The 15,751-nt window shown below is 53.6% G+C and overlaps 1 protein-coding gene across 4 annotated transcripts; it reads right to left on the reverse strand.

The window, feature by feature from the left end:
• Positions 1 to 3,226: 3,226 nt before the first annotated feature.
• Positions 3,227 to 15,751, reverse strand: Lrrc32 (leucine rich repeat containing 32). Of its 4 annotated transcripts, XM_013116383.3 has the most exons (4): positions 15,639 to 15,734; positions 15,027 to 15,263; positions 11,424 to 11,518; positions 3,227 to 7,123 (listed from the first exon to the last, which is right to left on the reverse strand). In XM_013116383.3, exons 3-4 carry the CDS (start codon positions 11,508 to 11,510, stop codon positions 5,219 to 5,221), a joined length of 1,992 nt encoding a protein of 663 aa, XP_012971837.1. In that variant the 5' UTR covers positions 11,511 to 11,518; positions 15,027 to 15,263; positions 15,639 to 15,734; the 3' UTR covers positions 3,227 to 5,218. The 4 variants fall into 4 exon arrangements, with proteins under 4 accessions (XP_012971837.1, XP_005074017.1, XP_040584071.1 ...); XM_005073960.4 differs by lacking the exon at positions 15,027 to 15,263 and having other exon boundaries at positions 15,639 to 15,751; XM_040728137.1 differs by lacking the exons at positions 15,027 to 15,263; positions 15,639 to 15,734 and adding an exon at positions 13,846 to 14,895.

The following is a 15,751-nucleotide window of genomic DNA, read 5'->3' on the forward strand; positions in this document are numbered from 1 at the left end:
TGTAGGACCTGGGAGCTCAGGGATGAACTGCTGAAGTGCTCTGGCTCTCCTGCAGCTAGGTTGAGCTGGACCACGGCTCTCCCTTCCACCTCTCTGCTTCATGATGAAATCCTGCATCCCCACAGGCCGCTCAGATGCCTTCCAAGCCCATTCATTTCTCCAGCTGTGAGGCCTGTGACCAGCTTCAAACAAACTCTCAGAGCACGAAACCCCCTCACCACTGACAGCTTCCTGGCCTGAGCTACAGCCTGAGTCTTCTCTCCTCCCAGAGCTGAGGTTTTATCTAACTGTCACCAGGTTTCCCACAGACCCAGCACTCAGAACCTGGGGGATGCTCAAGCACTCAGGTGTTACAAATTAGCGTGTTTATGAGCCCATTATATAGATGGAGAAATTAAGACACAACAGTGTGATTTTCCCTCACTTCCAGAGCAAAGGTGGCCGTAAGAACAAGAGTGGCCCCAGATCTGAGTTTCACAGACAGAGCTCTCTCCAGGCCAGTCCAAGGGGAGGCTGGAGGTGGGAGTTGAGTGGAGTGGGGTGGGAGCTGGGTCCTGAGAACCGGCTGGCTAGAGAGACTTAGAGTTGGGAGGGCCAAGTTCAGGGAAAGCGCAGCTGCGGAGGAGCCGATCTGTTTATTATGCTTGGTCTGTTCTCCAAACAGAGCTGATGGATGGAGCCTCTCCAGCTCCTATAAACAGTTCAGCCTCCCTCCTTCCCTCTAGCCCTCCTGTTCTCAGCACAACTGTTTCTAGGGAGACAGAAGTGGTGGGGTGGAGAGGTAGGATGAGAAGACAGAACGGGAGGACAAAGATAAGACAGAATTCCCAAGGCGAGGGGAGACTGAGGACAGCAGAAGCCAGCCAGAGAGCACGCTTATGTGCTGTTGCTGCCCCTGGACAGTGCATGTCTCGCTGCGCTCTGCCTCTCTGGATCCCCTGGGTCTGTCTGGAAGGCTGGTTTTAAGCTCAAGAGTTCATAAGTCATAGAGGGCAGGGTCCATTAATTTGGGAAATCTTTTCTGAGCTCACAGTCCCAGGGAACACACAGGGGACTCTGGGTAGGAATTTTTTCCCAGGACTCTTGATCTGATGGTGGACCAGTCATATACTCAATGCCTGAGAGTTCCACGGGAATACAGGCAGTAGGAGGAAGCAATCCAGGCCATCTCCTCAGAGGAGGTGATCCAGTCAGACAATGGTAGCAGGAGTTTGTGGGTGGGTCAGGGTGGGTGGAACATGCCTGGTGAGGGAGGGGCGATCCTGGAGCTGTGAGGGGCAGATGCTAAGGGCCGCCAGTAGTTCAGATCATCAGCTCCTGGCTGGGCACGGTGGAACACACCTGTCATCCCAGTGCATGGGAAGAGGAGGCAGGATGACGAGGGGCTTAAGGTCATTCTTAGCCTCATAGTAAATCAAGGCCAACCTGGCCCACAGGACACAGGACTCAAAACACAAAGAACAAGAAACAGGTGAGATGGCTCAGTGGATAAAAACATTTGCTGCCAAGCCCGACAATCTGAGTTCGAACCTCGATACTTACAGTGGGAGAGGGAGAGAACTGATTCCCACAAGTTGTACTCTCACCTCCATACACATGGATGCAGATGCAAGTAAGTAAAACATAACAAAAAGGAGACAAACAACAACAAAAGAAAGGAAAAATATCACTGGCTTCAGAGAGGGATGAACCTGGGTTTAGGTTTCACCCCTAGAATCTCAAGATGCAATAGAAATCTCTCCAGACACTGGGAATAAGGTCCATCGACTGCTCGGTTTGGACTTAGCTGGATGCACTTAGTAATGGTCATCAGATGGTGGGTGACAGCAGAGAGGGCTGACATAGGGCAGCAGATCACTCACTGCCTCTCGGGGGTGTGCAGGGTATCTGGAGGACAGGGGTGTTTGCAGTGGGCAGCTGGCCAGGCCTCTGGATCTGGTGGACTGAGATGGTGAGGCAGCTGTATGTGTGTCGGGGCAGGAGTGAGATGGGGTTTCCTAAGGAGTGGGGCACCATAAGAGCCTACTGAACTGGATGACTTGAGGTTGACACTCCAGGTGGCCTGCGACACGGCACATGAGGGCCCCCCTCCCCTAGAACTGCTGAAAGCTCAGTAAACCGGATGTTCTGATGACCTAGTTGGCAGCTGTGTTCATGTTTCACTGAAAACAGGAATTTCTGCCCCTCTGGGGGTCTCGGTCAGGTGAATAGGCTCCCCTGTTTGCCAGGAAAAGGGGTCAGGGGCCTGGTGGGGCCTGTTGGAGGGGAGGCCCACAGGTCCTGGACTGAGCCCAGCCTATGCAATGGCCTGGTCCAAGTCTGCCTTCACTGAGCCCCTACTGTGTGCCTTCCCGAGCCCAGGACTGCCCCATGAAATAGCAAGTTCAGTGTTTCCTCAGGAGTGTGAGAGTAGGAAGCAGGGATGTGGGGGAGAGGCTGGAGGCAGAGAACTTATTTGAAGGAATCTTTAGGAGCAGGCAAGACTGTCCATCCATGGAAGGCCCAGCAGCCACTTGAGCTGTGGGGATGCTTCTAGAATGCTTGGAGGTCGAGGAAAGGCTGGGCTGGAAGAGAAGTAGGCTGGAGAGGAAGACCAGTACCCGCAAAGGCCAGTGCCTCAGTGTTGGTGTTCTGAGCCGGGCCACAAGAGACCAGCCAAAGTGCTGCAAGTCAGTAGAAGACAAAGGTGGACATTGCTGTGTACCCTGCAGATGCTGATCCTGCTTCCCACTTTAATCTCTCTCGATAACCTCCTCATAACTGCCCTCAGTGCTGCAGCGCCTCCCTTCCTCAGTACTCTCTCTCTGTCTCTCTGTCTCTGTCTCTGTCTCTGTGTGTGTGTGTGTGTGTGTGTGTGTGTGTGTGTCTTCCAAGTTCAATCTGAATCTGCTTGCTGACTAAATTCGCCTTGAATTCTCTAGCCCCTAGGAGACACGGAACCCTGTGGCTAGGGGATGCCTCTGGATGCCTCCATGGGAGCTGTTGGGAGGGACAGATGGGAGTTCATTTGGAGGTGGCTGGAGAAAGAGGAGCTGGGAACCAATGAGCTTGAGAGAGAGGAGATAGCTTGGTGGATGGGACTAGTTTGGGCTGAGGGTTTAGGTGAGGGGCTGTGGTGCCCAGGGACAAAGACATGAGATCTAAAAGTATGTAGATCTTGTAAGAATGGCTTGGAAGACCTCAGCTGAGGAAGGGTACCCAAAGTAAGCAGGCTGGCAGACCACAATTTCTCCAAAATTATACTTTAATACATTCATGTGAGTTATACAAAGAGCTGGTCCCAGGGCCTGGCAGTGGCCAGTCATGGGAGGTGACAGCAGCTTGATATAGTGTTTTCAGAGCTCAGGCACAGGGGCCACGTCTTGGCCTCCAGGCCGAGAAAGAGTGCTGTGTGCAGTAGCACCTAGACCCTACTAGCTGCTCTGGTGAGGGTTCTAGCCCCGGATTTGCCCATTGGTTCTCTGAGCCTTTAACTTTCTCTGGACTCCAGATTCCTCATCTGTAAAATGGGCCAGAGAGAATGGTGTTTTAGTTTTCTTGTACATTACTGAGTGCCATGGCAGACTGTGGGTCAGGCAGAGGGAAGCTGATGGAGCAGGTTCTATGTTTGGGCCCAGGGCTCCCTTTTCTTCCCGTACCCATGGGTCTAGAGAATGGAGAGTCTGAGGAGGTCTTCCTTATTATTTCCCATGCCTGGTGACGATAGGCACGCTAGCGGGTACTGTCTTGTGCTGTGACTGCCGAGGCTAAGAAACCACACAGATGCTGCTGCTGGGCACTTAGTTCTTCTGGGCGCTTAGCTCTGCTGGGCACTTAGTTCTTCTGGGCGCTTAGCTCTGCTGGGCACTTAGTTCTTCTGGGCGCTTAGCTCTGCTGGGCACTTAGCTCAGGGTCTTGAGCATGCAAAGCAAACGCTCTCCTACAGTGCAACAGTCCAGCTGCCTTTCTCCTGCAGTTTCTGCCATTGGCTTGTGTGACTCTGAGCAAGCACTAAACTTTGTTTTCCTTATCTGTTCAATGGAGAGTTTACACTCAATAGAGTCAAACTCCAAGCTATGCTTGCTTAATGGGGGAAGAATGAGATTGTGGGAGCAAGATGAGAAAGGGAGAGTTCACACTGGTCTGCAAATGAACGGGGCGGGGGGTGGGGGCGGGGGCGGGACTGCGGAGGAGAAGCAGAGGATCTGTGGATGCCTGAGAGGAGAGAGTGCAGCAAGGATGCTTGGGTCCTGGTTAGGGTAGGGCCACTTCCTGTCCACTTGACAGCCTGCAGGCACTGCACCCTCTGGCAAGGCTTAGGTCGTGGGCATCGGAGGACATGGGTTTGATTCGTCTTTGGCTTTGGCGTCTCTCTCAGCCACCAGGCTCTCAAAGGAGACGTAAGGAACCTTGTTTTCTTCTTGTGTGTAATGCAGATAACATAGAAACCTCTGAGAGTTGGCTTGGATTTGCCTCTGCAGCTGCTGAGTGCAAAACAGAACCAGATAGCCTAGGCTCTCCCTCTTGGCTCAAAAGCCAGGGCGGGGCTGGGATGGAAGGAGGCCCGAGCAGGGGGCTGGGAATCCAGGCAGCACTGGTGTCAGTGTGTGTAACAGGAGAGTACACTGGGGTGGAGGGCCGCCCTGGGCCTGGTTGGAAGTCCAGGTGATCACACTTTAAGCTGGTCCAGCTGGAACTTGAGAATCTGGCCTAAGAGCCCAGAGACTCAAAGCCTTTGGGGGAGGTTCTAGCTCTCTCTTCCGGTCACAAGTTCTTCATTTCCAGAGAGGCTGAGAGTCATTATCAGCAGATGTTACAGAGCTGTGTGGAAACAGCTTAGACAAATCATCTCTTGGGCTTGGCCTTCTCTTGCACAAACACAGCCAGCTAGGGTGGACTGTCCATGACCAGCTGGGGACTGCAGGTCCCGGGGGCCCAGGCCCCCCCCTCAGTCCCATCACACTACATGGTCACTGTCTTGGAGGATAGGCATGTGCTTCATTCACTAGTGCCCATAAAAGGGTATTGCCTGAAAGGGACACTCAGTGGAGATCTGTTGGTATCCTCTGTAAGCCGCCCCACCTTGGGCTCCACAGCTGGACTACATATGCAGCCTAGGAAGCAACTACCTGTCCATGTGGTAGGATGCAGGATGCTGAGTCCCTGGTCACTGTGTAACCTGAGTCAGACCCCAGCTTCTCTGCCCCTCTGGCTTCCACACTGAGTGGGAAGAGGGTACCTAGGCTTTGTACTGTTGGCTGAACTTCTGCCTGCGGAGGAAGCAGCAGGTGGCCAGCGTGGTGAGGATGATGGCGGAGGCCAGTGTGAAGGTGAGGATGAGGATGAGGTTGATGCTCTTGAGCCCTCCCTTCTCACAATCCTCTGGACGCACTTGGCTCAGGGACACCTCCTCCTGGGAGCCGAAGCGGCAGACTAGGTCCTGAGTAGCATCCATGTCCACTAGGCCCTGGTGTAACTGAGCCGCCAGCCAGCCATTGCCGCAGCAGCTGAGTGGATTGCCCTGCAAGTACAGGCGCCGGAGGCTAGTCTCCAGGCCACCCATGGCACTGCCTGGCAAGAGGCTGAAGCTGTTGTTCCGCAGATCCAGCACCTCCAGGGACACAGCCTGTGTCCAGGCAGGCAGGTGGCTGAGGTGGTTCTTGGAAAGGTTAAGGAGCTTGAGACGGCGGAAGCATGGCAAGTCCACCTTCAAGACAGCCAATCCATTGCCTTGAAGTTTCAGTACCTCCAAGGATGCCTCGAGGCCCGCCAAGGCTCCCCCGGCCACATCCAAACCAGGATTGTCAGAGAGGTCCAGCTCCATAAGTGGGGTGTGGAGAAAGCTGCCTGCCCTGAGCATCTCCATCGAGTTCCCTGCCATGTTCAGAACATGAAGGGTGGGGATCCCAGACAAGTCCACACAGCCTGGGGGACCTGGCTCTGCTCGTCCCCCACAGGGACTGACCTGGTTTTCCTGTAGGTTGAGGCTCTGCAGGCTGGCCAGGCTGGCAAAGGTGTATGGTGGCAGTTCTTGCAGGGAATTGTCCTGCAGAAGCAATGTTTTCAGGGACCCCAGAACTTTGGTGCCCAGTTGCAATGCTTCTAATACATTGTGGCTCAAGTCCAAAAGCACCAGGCAGGGCAGGGAGCCCACACGCTGGGCCTCAAAGGACCTCAGGCAGTTTCTGCTGAGGTTGAGGAAGCGCAGGGAGGTCAGATGTTCCAGAAAGCTGGCAGGGACCAGCTCAATCTCATTGTAACTCAAATCAAGGTTCAGGAGCTGGGAGAGGGGATAGATGCTGGCATTCCAGCTGGGGTTGGACAGTAGAGAGGATGACCAGCCCTCAGAGGGTGCATGGAGGTCCTCACTGTTCTGGGGCAGCCCTGCAGGGAGCTGAATGAGGTTGTTGGATACATTCAGGTAGATGAGTCTTGGGAATGCAGCCAGGTCCGGGAGTTGGAGCAGCTTGTTCTCCCTTAGGTCGAGCCAGGCCAGCTGGAAGTGGGACTGGGGTTCCGGGGCTGTCTGGAAGGCCTCAATGCTGTTGCAGCTCAGGTCAAGTACCTGCAGCTGCTGGAGGCTGAAGTCCGAGATGCAGGTAAGGGAGTTCCTGGAGAGATTGAGGTGGGTCAGGTGGGGCAGGGCCTCGAAGGCACCGTCCTCAATGTCCATCAGTATGTTGCTGTGGAGGTCCAGCTGCTCCAGGGCTGGCATGCCCCAGAAGGTGTGGCGTGCCAGGCGAGTGAGGCTGTTCTCCGCCAGTGAAAGGGTTTGCAGGCTCGGTGCCTCACCCAATAGCTGCTCCACGAGGCTACCATACAGGCTGTTCCCAGACAGGTCCAGGGAGGTTATAAGGGGCAGGCGGCCCAGACCACCACTGCTCAGTGCCATGCCCATGGCCAGCCGGTTGTGGGCTAGGTTGAGGTGTTCCAGGTGGGGCAGGGCCTGGAAGACTCCCGGCTGGAGGAAGCTGATCTCGTTGACACTTAAGTCCAGGTGACGAAGCGCTGCGTAGAAACGCAAGGGAGAGGCCAGGATGCTCTGCAGCCTGTTCCCAGACAAGTAGAGAGCCCGGATGTCCAATGAGAGCACTGAGGGGACCTGAAGAAGGCCAAGGCCCTGGCACAAGGCTTCCTTGTTCACCTAGGGAGAGCAAGGATGGCGAGAAGCTGGCATTAGTAGGGGCAGGTCAGTAGAACAGGACAGGGTTCTCTAGGAAAGAGAGATGGGGGATGTGGTAGTTTGAATGTAATAAGCCCCCATAAGTGTATAAGGATTGGCACTTAGGGTGTGTGGCCTTGTTGGAGGACGTGTGTCACTGTGAAAGCGGGCTTTGAGGTCTCATGTGCTCAAGCCATGCCCAATGTCTCAGACCACTTCCTGTTGCCTTTGAGTTAAGATCTAAAAACTTCCAGCTCCTTCTCCAGCACCACATATGCCTGCATGCTGCATTGCTTCCTGCCATGATGATAATGGACTAAACCTCTGAACGGTAAGCAAGCCACCCCAATTAAATGTTTTCCCTTATAAGAGTTGCCGAGGTCATAGTGTCTCTTCACAGCAACCGCAACCCTATGACAGGGGGCTTCCCCACAGACTCCCAGGACGCTAGAGCTTTTCCTACACTGAGCTGATGACCCCAGGCTTCTCTCTAGCTCTGCCTCTGGCAATCTGGTGGGTGCTGGACAGGAGGGAGGCAGTAGACAGAAAAACAGTAGACAGCTCTAAAAATAAATATGTACTGATTATTGTCCTGTTATATGGGAAATGAAGCCATGCTTCACTTAGAGTGACCCAGAGCCAAGGAGCAACATGGCCAAAGCTTCGAGGTCCATTTCTGGGTCCTTGAGACATCCCAGATAAAGTCACAGCATTAGGCTGGGAGCTTCATCGAGAAAAGATGCTTGCAACAGGGAAACTGGCAGATTGTTCTCCTAACCTCTTTGATTTGATCCACCCAGCCTCAGATCTCATTCCTCTATGACGTGGGGTGGGCTCTGGACACAATCCTTCCCACAGCTGCTTCCTACCCCCACATCAGCAGCAACTTCTGGTGACCTGGTTCAGCATGGGGCCCTGATACCTACCCCCACATCAATGACCCCACTTCTGGTGGCCTAGTCCAGCATGGTACCCTAAAGGTATTAGGAGTAAGGAGACTGAGCAGAGGAAAGGAATACCAGGACCCAGACAGTAGTATCTGATGGCAATTTAACTGAGTGACCACTAAGTCACATCAACACTCTGGTTCCTTACCCCAAAATTAACTTGTCATTCCTGGTACCTACTTTATATATCAGGACTTTCAGACTGGCGACCCTGTCAGATCAACTACAGCTCCAGTATAGGGGTGATCCGGTGTAATTACATATTTTTATCAAAGTCCAGATGGGAGAGGGTGAGGGAGTCTTCAGGATCACCCAGACAGTATGGAGGGAGCTGGGGTTTGAACATGGGCCTTTCAGCAACTCTTGTCCTTCCACAAAATGTGTCCTTAGGGGTCATATGCAAATGCACATTTCCATCTGGTCATTCACAGATTCTCACCCTAGGCACTCTAGCCCCCCCTAGCAAATAGTGCAACTTCTACAACCAGCCAGCTTAATTTTGCCCCTGCCCCCAACCTGTCTCCATTGACTCCCCCCTGCCCCCTACTGAACTGCTTACCTGCTAAATGCCCAGAGACTGTTCCAAACCCACTTTGCCTATGGTGCCCTTGGCCTTAACACAGAGTGGAATCCATCAAGACTGTCTGGCTCTGCCCAACCTGTCCACTCATCTCAATCCTGTTTGCATGCAGTGGTCATGCCTAGACACTGCTCCCACACGCTTCAGGCCCATCTTTGGACACGTGTGGATCAGATCTGTGTGAGACTTCCTCGCAGGGAACCCAACACCTCTTCCGGCAAGGCCCTCCCTAACTGTGCTTCCTCCCTATGGCCTGGTGCCCCTGAACACAGACCTGCAGTCAGGGAGCTTGGAGCAGAGAGGGACTACTTTTATTGACATGGGTGTCTTGGACTTGTCCCATGGAAAGTGTTCTGGAAATGAGTTGCAGACATCTGTGCTTAAGTACAGGGCTGAGCCTTGGTCCAATCAATGTGTGTGTGGGGGGAGTGCGGGGAGATAATCCAGATATTCAGATTAGAGCCAGAGAGCTATCAGAGCACAGGTATCCAGCCCACCTGCTATCCACATGCTGAGGTCAAGGCCTGCCTGGCAGTGACTTGCCTGGGCCACAGGGATCCAGCGACTGAGGTAGCAAGGAGGAAACACAAGCCTGTGATCCCTGCCTGGCCTACTCTGAGACTCCTCCTGAAGACCCCAAGCTGAGGAACAAGGCAGGGCACTGTCTGGCCATGGGCACCTGTGTAGATGCCCACTTCATAAAGTACCTTGAAGAGCTCTATACCTCCAGGAAAAGCTGCCAATTGAGTCTCTTGGAGACCCTACAACACCCCTCATTGCCACCCACAGAAATCAGATACCTACTTGCCACCTAGCACCCATGGCCACCCTGCTATAAGCAGCAGCAAGATGAACCCAATGCTAGCATGAGTTTCTTTTTGTGTAAGCTGGGCCTTCAGTGGCTCGGGTACCCAGGCTGACTGGATAAACACCACTGCCACTTTTTACCCTTCATTTGCAACGTACATGCCACACTCTTCCATGCAAGCCCACACCCATGTCCACTCCCCTCTGGGTGAGAAAAGGCTCTCCAGGAACCATGACAGAAGTTAGGATGGCCAGAGACTGTCCGTCAGGTACTGCAGGGGCTCAGGGGTACCCACATCTCCTGGTACCCCCATCTCCTGGTACCCATTTCCAATCAAGTCCAGACTTCAGAGGAGTATGAAGGACAAGAGGTTCCCTGATCTCAATCTCTGTACCCTCTCTCCCCTTAACTCCAAGCTCCAATTGACTGCCAGGAGTCTCTGGTTCAGAGATGACAGGTGATGGGCCTTGGCTACGGTTTAGCATCCCTCCTCACTCTGCTGTGTCAGCCACTGCTCTGCTTTCTCCCTGATGGGGGAAAGGACATGCCCACCCAACTCCACTTCCCATCTACACACAGGAAGAAACTGTGTAAGGAGAGGCACTGCCATGAACAGCACGGGGGAGCTGGGTTTGAATTTTGACCCTGTCCCTTCTACCCTTGGGGTCCTCAGGGTCACATGTCTTCTCTGCTGCTGCCGCTGCTGCTGTGTGTACAGAATTTCCTATGATGGCTCAGAAAGTTCTTTCCTGTCTACCATCTCAGGCTTCTCAGAGAGTCCCTGCCCCATGCCCTCTGTCTGTTGGGTCCAATGTTCTTCACCTCGTAGGGCTTCAGTCTTCCAAGTCTCTGGGCATATGGTGATGTCTGAAGCCTTTCCTCCCATTATTCTGGGTTGTGAGACTCTCAGAAGGCCTGAAGAAGTGGTGGCACACAGACCCCAGGAAAGGGCTGCTGGCAGGTGGCTGTTGGCATTTCTGGTCTCTTTAAGCAGCTGTCCATTCTGTACCCAAGTGCAGCTGGTGGTGGTCTGTCCTATCTCCAGCCCTGCTTTACAAGTGTCCTAGAACAGTGTTTCTCAACCTTCCCAATGCTGTGGCGACCCCAACAATAACAGCATTTTTGTTGCTGCTTCATAACCGTAATTTTCCTACTGCTATGAATTGTAATGTAAATATCTGACATGCAGGATACCTGGTGTGCAACCCCTTTGGGGTCATGACCCACAGCTTGAGAATTACTGACCTAAAGAGTCATTTCCCTGCACCTCACAGGGTCACAATGTCTTTAGCATCTGCTTGACTTGGAAGTCAGTCAAGCCTGCCCTCTGCCCCCAAAGAGCTCTTGGTCTGCCAGGTAAGACAGCCTTGGGCCATCCGCCACCCCATGTCTGCTCAGCATGGAGATGGGTGGAGGGCGTGAAGCCAGAAGAGGGAGTCACTGAAGGAGTCAGCCAGCATAGTCATGGGGAGGCTTCCTGGGCAAGGTGGCATTTGTCGTGGCTGTAATGAGTGAAGGGCACTCCAGCAGGCGGACCAAGTCCAGGAGCCCAGTCGGGGAGGGGACCTGTGCCCAGGAGGATCAGTACAGACAAGCCCTTCCCAGCTTGTCTCTTCCCAACTCCTTTTCCCCAGTAGCCCCCAGAAGACCAATTGCCTATAACAGGGAAGCTTGGGGAATACAGAAACAGTGGGTCCCACCGTCCCTACCTCAATGATCTTGGTTAGGTCACCTAGCCTCCCCAAACCTCAGTTTTCCTTCTATAAAAAGAGAACAAGACTGTTGGGTAAGCAGGTTTTTGAACAGTCTAGTGTATGCTCAACAAATACCAAGGCAAAACTCCAACCTTTTCTGGGTCTCCTAACCTTTGCTCCTGCACTGGGCTGTGGGACTCCCTCCCCCCAACAAGGATGGGATAGGCACCGCTTACTCTGCGTGGTGTCTTACCGTCCTACAGGGCATTTGGTCTCGATGCTGAGAGATAGCCAGGCCCAGGGTGAGCATGGCCAGGAGTAGCAGGATCTGGTGGCTCATGGCTCTGCCTAGGGTGAAGAGGAAAGAGGAAAGGTGAGGTCTCTGCCGCCTCCACTGCTGGCAGCACCCGCGTGTCCTCCCTCGAGGATTCTGGGCTCGAGCTAAGAGCAGGAAGCACATGGGCTTCACAACCCAGGCAGCTGAGAGTAGCGGTGCCCAGAACTTTAGAGGCTGAGGACCGAGGCCAGGGACTGTGACTTTGAAGCCAATCTGAGTCATTGCTCAGGGAAAGCAAGACTTTTAAGGCACTGTATGATGCTATATCGGCTTTGGGTTTACCTAAGGCCCACCCGAGGCCACTGAGATAGCTCAGGGGTAAAGGTCATGGCCGTCATGCCTGACGGCCTGCCTGAGTTTGATCTTGGGACCCACATGGTGGAAGAAGAGTACTGACTCCTGGACGTCACTACCCTCCCTTCAAATAAATAAAACGTAATTTAAAAAAATTATTATAAAGGTCAACTTGGTAGAAGAAAATTAGGAGTGCTAAAATTAGGGATGCTCACGAGGTGAAGGGACCCTAGAGTAGGGCTGGTTGGAGGAAGACAGGCCTCGAACTCCATTTCCCTCCAGGCCCCAGGCAGGCCCCATCCCGGGTTCCTAGGGCCCACATGGAATGTCTCACTCTCCTTCATGTTGACCTTTTTCTTTTGGTTGGAATTCTCAGACCTTGTCATTGTTCGGGGCTGGCCAGGGCACTGACAGGAAGCTCCACCCCAGCAGGCTGCCAGCCCTCTACTTTCACTGAAGGCTATGGCTGCCCAAGGCCGCAGACCCATTGCAGTGTAGGCAGCCAGGGCAGGGCCTTTAGCAGGGGTGAGTCCCAGTTGACATGAGCCGTGTGCTGAGGAGACAGACAGCCTGTGTATTTGATTAATTAACAATGGCTGAATCCAGTTACTCCCATACTGAATATCATCTCACATCAAGCTCCGTGCTGGGAAGTAGCAATGAGACAGTGGGCCGAAGAGATTGCAGCCTGGACACCTCGTACTCACAAGGATGGACCACAGGACACAAACTCCTCCCCGCCCCCCGCAGCTCCCTCAGCTCCCCTAGGTGCCTGCTGTGTGACCTTATACAGGTCACATCAGCTCTCTGACCTTGCTTCCGGAGGTAAATGACAACCGTGTCAAGTTTTGTTGAGGATAAATGAAACACATTCTCTGAAAGTGTCACAGCGCGTTACAACTCCACAATCAAACCTGACAATCACTAACTCTTTCTGTCCTCACAAGGACTCAGTTCCATTTCCTTACTTCTTATTTTATAGAAGGGAGCAAACAAACAAGTGACAAAACCCGAACCAAACCAAAACCGAGGCTCAGAGAGATTAATACACACATCTAAGAGGACACAGCTAAGCGGCAGGCTTAGCCCCCTGGGTCTGTGCCCTTCACCCCTACACTTGAAGGTCCCCACAGTGGGTGCTCAGTAAAGAACACGAGTCGCCACTCTGAAGGTGGCTGTGGGAGAGACTTGCAGGCCTTCACTGGCTGCTTTGACTGTCAGTCTCAACCCAGTGGCTGCTATGCCTTCATCTTGCTAAAACACGCAGCAGAGGCCAGTTTGGACCTTTCAACTCTCCTTCCTGGCTCCCCCAGGGCCCAACCCTGCCCCACAGCACTCTCCTTTCACTGTAGACTGCTAGTTCACAGGAAATTTTGTTCTTTTGGTTCAAAAGCAGTCCCCACCTGCTTAACATTAGCATACTCAGAGCTAAATGAAAACCCCTGTCCTTCCTTCATCTCCTGGGCACTGGGGAGCCCGCCCTCTCTGGGCCAGCTTGTCCCCCACTTGCCCTCTCGCTGTGGGTCCTGAACACATGTATTTCCTTTGGACCTCTAGGTGCCTTACATTACCCGAGCCTTCCCTTCTTTTGCCCCTCCCCATGGCTAAATACCTCCCCACCCCGTGGAGCTTGGCTTAGATGCCATGTCCTCCAGGAAGCCTTTCCTGGTTCCCCAGGGCTGGCCTGTGTTCCTCAGAATCTCACAGTTGCTGAGCTTTGGATAGCTTAGCGTGGAGCACAGGGCACACTCCACTATGCTTCCCACCCCTTGAAATGGATGTTCCCCTGGGGACCGACCTCATGACACCGGGAAGCCAGAGGGTACACCAGTATTTGAGTCTCCCATGTGGAATGAGGGTGAAGGGAGGTCCCCCGAATCTCTGTCTCCTTGCCCCTTCCCTTCTCTATCCTGCCGGGTTCAAAGTTGCCCACCCTCACTGCAACAGCCGATTCCACTCTGAGTTCTTGTTTTCCTCTAGTACTGGGCAATCAGTCCCATACATGGCGGTCAGTGACATTCCAGCATCACGTGCCAGATCTTACCAGTCACTCTGAAATCTCCAGGAGCGTCCAGGTTTTGCACTCCTTCCCATCAGCTCCTTCTCCCACCTCCTTCCCCTAAGCAATCTCCTCAACCACACCCCAGTACCTTTCTGCCTGCCTGAGGCTCTGCTTGCTGCTCTCTCTACCCAGAATGCTCTTGCTCTCGGGCGCCAGTGTGTTGCATTTCCCCCACACCCATTCGCAAACCCATTTATCTTTTGTTTCATCCCTTGAGTAGATGCTCACTAAAGTTCTCTCAAGGAACAAGCGGCTGAGGGACGGCAGAAGTTCGGCTACAGTAAGGACATCAGGACCCGGGGTTAAGTTGGAGATGTCCAGAGCCTCTATCTCTCTCTCCTCTGGCAAATCCGTTCTACCCCACACGAGGCTTATGCACATCCAGAAGGGACAGTCCCCACTGCACCACAGAATGATGGTAGAAAGAAGCCCCCATGATGAGCCTTCTCACCAGCATCTGAGGACTTTAGTCTCTCACGGAGAGGACCAGGCTCACAGTCAAGCCCCACCACTAGCTAGTCTGGGTCCCCAGTGCAAGTTCTTTTATCTCTCCCACCTGGGTGACTCATCTGTCATCTGTGGCACACACCAGTTCCCACTCCACCACTGGCCACCCGTAACCATGGGGATGATCGGGTGGGGCATGGCCAGGAAAGTACTGGGACACTATAGTGTCCTTTCCAGTTGGTACTGGGATCAATAGTGCTGAGCATCCCTGGTGAGTTGTGCTAGGACAGGTCCTGGGTCTGCAGGCAAGTAGCTGGATTCTGACAAGGAAAAGTGTCAAAAGAATAGCTGTGTATATGCTTGTGTGTGTCTCTGTGTGTGACAGAGAGAGAGGGACAGGCAGACAGAGATAAGGGAGGGGCAATTCTATAATCAAAATAAGACAGCCCCAACTATGCAAGGAGGTTACACATTTTTCTAAGCACTTGACTGATCTCAGGTCTTTTAATCCTCACAACTATCAAGTGAGGTAGTTACTGTAATTCCCATTCACAGACCAGAAAACTGGGGTCCAGGACGGTGAAGTGCCTGATCCCCAGCCCCTAGATGTGCTGGCACTGGGACTCATGCAGATCTACAGCCCCTTAGTGCTGTGTGGTCTCTGGCAGTGCAGACCCTGCTGGTCCCCTGGTCCCAGAACATGAGAAATGACTTACCCAAAGCCACTTGTACAGTAAATAGAAGAGTCAGGATCAGAATCCAGCCCCTGTTCTCCAAAGCAACTGCCAAGACTTCCTTCCAAGTTGCCCAGGAACACACTGGGCGGTAGTGTTCTCAGTCTGCTCTGACGTACTGGCAAAGGGGGCCTGGGAGAGCAGCTTCCAGGTTCACAGGGCAGTGAATCACTAGAGCAGCCCGTTCTGGAGACATCCCACATCTCGGGGGAATCAGACCTTAACCCAAAGGAATGTGGTTTTGATGCAGAATGTCAGGATGGAGGTGTAGTGGGGATCCCTCCCATCTATCTCCCATAAAGAAGGTGGGCTTCAAGTCTCTCCAAAGAGCCCTGGGGTATTCCCTCCAAAGAAAACAGTGGTGGTGTTGAAAGTCCATCCGCTTTGGGGAGACTTGAATTCAAACCCTGGTCTGCTTGCTTGGCTGTGTGCTTCTAGGGACGTCCAGGACTTCCGGCCTTAGTTTTCCCAGCTGTCAAATGGGGACACCCATTTGAGCCCTTCCCGGGGAGATCGACTAAGACCTGGGGACCCAGGGAGGATCCAGTCCCAGCTCCCCAGGCACTGCTGCTGTCTGCCCTCCGCTGCCCCTACCTGGCTCAGCGCCGTCGCAGCCCGGCTCCTCGGCACATCGTTCATGCAGCCCGCGGGGTCCAGCCCGCCGAGGCCCGGCTGCTGCAGCGCCGCTCCTGCCGGCCGCGAGGGGG

Source organism: Mesocricetus auratus, unplaced genomic scaffold (assembly GCF_017639785.1).
Source record: "Mesocricetus auratus isolate SY011 unplaced genomic scaffold, BCM_Maur_2.0 Super-Scaffold_4256, whole genome shotgun sequence".
NCBI classification, from domain to species: Eukaryota; Metazoa; Chordata; class Mammalia; order Rodentia; family Cricetidae; genus Mesocricetus; species Mesocricetus auratus.